General features: G+C 40.9%; 1 protein-coding gene across 12 annotated transcripts in view; it reads left to right on the top strand.

Annotated features, from left to right (window-relative positions):
* The window catches only part of PPFIBP1 (PPFIA binding protein 1), a 172,197-nt gene that overhangs the window by 123,347 nt on the left and 44,934 nt on the right, over nucleotides 1–3,916 (top strand). For all 12 annotated transcript variants that reach the window (XM_029953376.1, XM_029953385.1, XM_029953384.1 and 9 more), the window contains one exon: nucleotides 2,722–2,808. In XM_029953376.1, the coding sequence (XP_029809236.1) occupies nucleotides 2,722–2,808 (87 nt within the window). The remainder of the gene's footprint in view (nucleotides 1–2,721; nucleotides 2,809–3,916) is intronic.

The raw sequence follows: 3,916 nt of genomic DNA, 5'->3' as shown, positions 1-3,916 counted from the left end.
TAACTGAATATTATCCCCAATGCTTGCCACCCCAGTCTTAATTAGAGGTGGAGGAGCGGTCTCAGAACTGTTTGTGTCAATTGGCCATTTAAGTTTAATAGTACAAGACTGGCTAATGATAACAATGCATCGTAAAACCTTCAGAAGGAGAGTGTTTTGTGGGCCATTTGTTTTTGTGTGTGGCAGTTTTAAGTTATTAGTTTTTAAAATCAGTACTTTTTAATGGAAACAACTTGACCAAAAATCTGTCACAGAATTTTGAGACCCATTAAAACAAAAGTTTAATGAGAAAAAAAAAACACTTCTATCCTTTCTATAATTTCCTTCAGTCAGAAGAAATAATCACTTTTACTTTTTATCCTCATTGAACAGAAACCTTTTTTTTCTCTATCTAATGAAATATATCAGTTTATAAAACTTTGCTGGTGTGGGGCTTTAAAAGCAGATGCCTGCTAGTGTTCATAATCCGAATGAGGAATTTAAAGCTCTACAGGGCCAGTCTCGCCCTTCCTTAGATTGAGAGTATGTATTATATGCATCCTGGCTCTTTTCCAAAAAACTGTCCTCAAGAAGTTACATAAATTTTGGGGCACCTGGGTGGCTCAGTCAGTTAAGCATATGGCTCTTGATTTCATCCTAAGTCATGATCTTACGGTTTGTGAGATGGAGCCCTGTGTTGGGCTCTGCACGGACAGTGTGGAGCCTGCTGGAGATTCTCTCTCTCTCCCCCTCATCTCTCTGCCCCTCTCCTGCTCACACGCATGCACACACGCACATGCTCTCTCTTGCTCTCAAAATAAATAAACCCTAAGGACACCTGGGTGGCTCAGTTGGTTAAGCATCCGACTTCAGCTCAGATCACGATCTTGTGGTCCGTGCATTTGTACCCCGTGTTGGGCTGGGTGCTGACAGCTCAGAGCCTGGAGCCTGCTTCAGAGTCTGTGTCTCCTCTCTCTGCCCCTCCCTTGCTCACACTCGGTGTCTCTCTCTCAAAAGTAAATAAACATTAAAAAATATTAAAAGGTAAATAAACACTAAAAAAAAGCTACATAAACCTCCCAAGGTTGGAGGTCTTCCAGGCTACTCCATCTGACTCCTCATAGTCCTTGTAATTTACTTCTGGATGCTTCAGTTAACAACATGAACAGAATTATGCTGCGGTAGTTGTGCAGGTATGTGGTCCAGCAGCTGATGTTAACGTTTTTATCCATTCTAAATACACATTGCAGGCTTATTCAATTAGCTTCTCATTCTTTAGTTGCCCCATGGGAAATATATCCAGTGCTTCCAAGGTTTTAGAAGCAACATCCTGAAACTTCCTTTTTTTTTTATCAAAGCTCCTGTGTGTGTGTGTGTGTGTGTGTGTGTGTGTGTGTGTGTGTGTGTCTTCTCAACACATGGCTTTTGTTATTCCCACAGTTTATACTGGAAACTGCACTATTTGGAAAGGTAGAATAATAGTACCAATTAATTCTGGAAAGTAACAGATGTCACATCAGCTGTGTCCTGAGTGGTTAGGATGTAGTTTGTATGTTCTTGATTCTCAATCTGAAGTTATTTGCTTTTCTGATTGAACTCTGGATGGCCCCATCTGAAGCTCCAGTGACTTGACTTTCTGTTGTATTTGAATGAGGAATCAAGAAATTCTACTGGGATTACATATTATATGGTTATGAACTATTTAAATGAGATAACAAGGGACATACTCATATCCTATATTTCAAAATGACATGTCTTTTTTTAAATGATGTTTTATTTTGTCTGTTCTCGGTGAGCCTTTTCATGTGTCTCCTTAATGACTTTCATATATGAGACGGCTGAGAAGAAAAAAATGTAACTTACTTTCCCTATCTATACTTCCTTTGGCATTTATACCATGCATAACCATCTGAATCTGATTTAAGAAAACAAAAAAACAAACAGCATGGGTGCCAGAGGGAGGGGAAGAAAGTGGGCACCAGCAGAGCCCTGGGCCAAGTGCTGTGGTTGCAGGATGACACCCGCTTGCAGACTCTGTCCAGGAGCTTGGCATCATTATAGGGTCAATCAGTCTCACAAGAAGTTAATGAAGTCAGGATGGAAACTGATAAGTTGCTAATGAGGTTGGCTAGTCAGTGCTGCCAGGGAAAGTCCCCGTGGACTGACTACAAAGTTTTCAGGGGAAGAAAGAAAGGCTTCAAAGACAGAGGGAAGACTAGTCCTATGGATTTGGACCTGAGTAGCAGGGAAGGAGCCGGTGTGAGCTGCCCTCGCCGCCTCCCATGTAAAGCGGGCCTTTGCAGTCCTGGATTGGGGACTTTGGGGGGAAAAGGGGAGGAACAGAAGGGCGTCCCAGGACATTCCCACTGTCCCCACCCAGAATTAGTGGCACTGAGCATTTGGGGGGAAATGGGGATTTCGTGCCTGATCACACACACGTGAAGCTTTGCATTACTTGGGTGTGTATCCACGTGTCACCGCCCCTCTTAGGTCATGATTTCCTGCTTGATGAGAAGCTGTCTAGTTTGGTGATAACATGCCCCAATGCCTGACATGCCTGTTTTACCTATTTTAAGCTAAATGAACCAAGTCGCAGTCTCATATTTTCTATTAATGACAGCAACAGCTGTGCCCAATTCCACTCAGGCTCCTTGGATTAAAAACACGTGCAGTTTTATCGGCCCACAGCAGTTCAGTTTGAAAGAGACTCATGCCTTACAGATGTTAACTCCATGTTTTCAGACCAACGGACACCTGCCCGGGAATGGAGAGGTGTATCAAGAAAGGCTGGCCCGTTTAGAAAATGATAAAGAATCTCTCGTTCTTCAGGCAAGTGATTTTAAATACTCTTCTTCTTCACGATGTGTTTACAAAGACCATTTTAAATTGCGATGACATATGGGATGACATATTCAGTTGCTGACAGGAGCCAGGCTGCTGTGAGAAATAAGTGCGTAGGCCATCGGAATGCAGCAGGGAGAGGGGGCACTGTGGGAGAATGGGGTTTGGCTACCTCGTCTAGAGTGAGCTAGAATCCACGTTGGCTCCTCTGACCACAGACATGGTGTCATCCAAGCTGACTTTCTGATCTGATCTGTCATCTTAGTTGATCTGAAATTATAACTTTATATATGCTATCTATATATTCATAAATCTGAATAGTTCTCAATTGGAATATATAATTTTTCAGTTTTAAAAATGATACCATGAGCCAAACAAAACATAAAGTGAGTAGTAGACTCTGGTTTATTAGCCAAATTTGAGTTCTCTTCTTTGTAATGTTTTAAATGCTTGACAAATATTTTCATTTTGGTATTTGAGCTAAATGATCTGCAGTGTATTTACTAGGCTGGTGATGGTTGGGGAAAGACTCAGAGTTTCAATAACCACTGAAGATAAAGACTAATCCAGTATCTCCTTGTGGGTCTTTGAGCTACAGCCTGGAGTTGAACACATGTGTAGACAAAGTGACCAAGAAAGATCTCTTGGAATTTGAGTTCCCTGGATCCTTTTCTTTATTGTTCAAGAAGTACCAAACCTGAATAGTTTTCTTTCAGACATTAACTCTGGTGTCTCTCTTAATCTCTAATACTATCTCTCTCTGACCCCATTCCCCCGAAAAAGATGATTTATTAACATGCCTCCTCGCATAAAATGGTTGAAATGATTTTAACCTATAAATATAAGGTATTGCACATTTCCAATCACTCCTAATCTCCTTAAAAATTGTAGCCTTTGTACTTTTTTGCATGGACCTCAAGCATATTGTAGTATAGAGGTGGAATTTAAGGAAAGGTATTAAGCAGGCTGTGTTGTAGCCTATGAACAAGTAATATATTGTATCATTTATCTTGAATGTATCATAGATAAGCTGCTATATAACGATTGCCACTTCAGATAGCTGTGAAATTAGGTGATTAACTAGTTGTTACTTAAC

The sequence above is a fragment of the Suricata suricatta genome, chromosome 10, assembly GCF_006229205.1.
Source record: "Suricata suricatta isolate VVHF042 chromosome 10, meerkat_22Aug2017_6uvM2_HiC, whole genome shotgun sequence".
Lineage (NCBI taxonomy): Eukaryota > Metazoa > Chordata > Mammalia > Carnivora > Herpestidae > Suricata > Suricata suricatta.
Note: the sequence above shows the minus strand (reverse complement) of the source record. Positions and strands in the feature narration are given on the sequence as shown.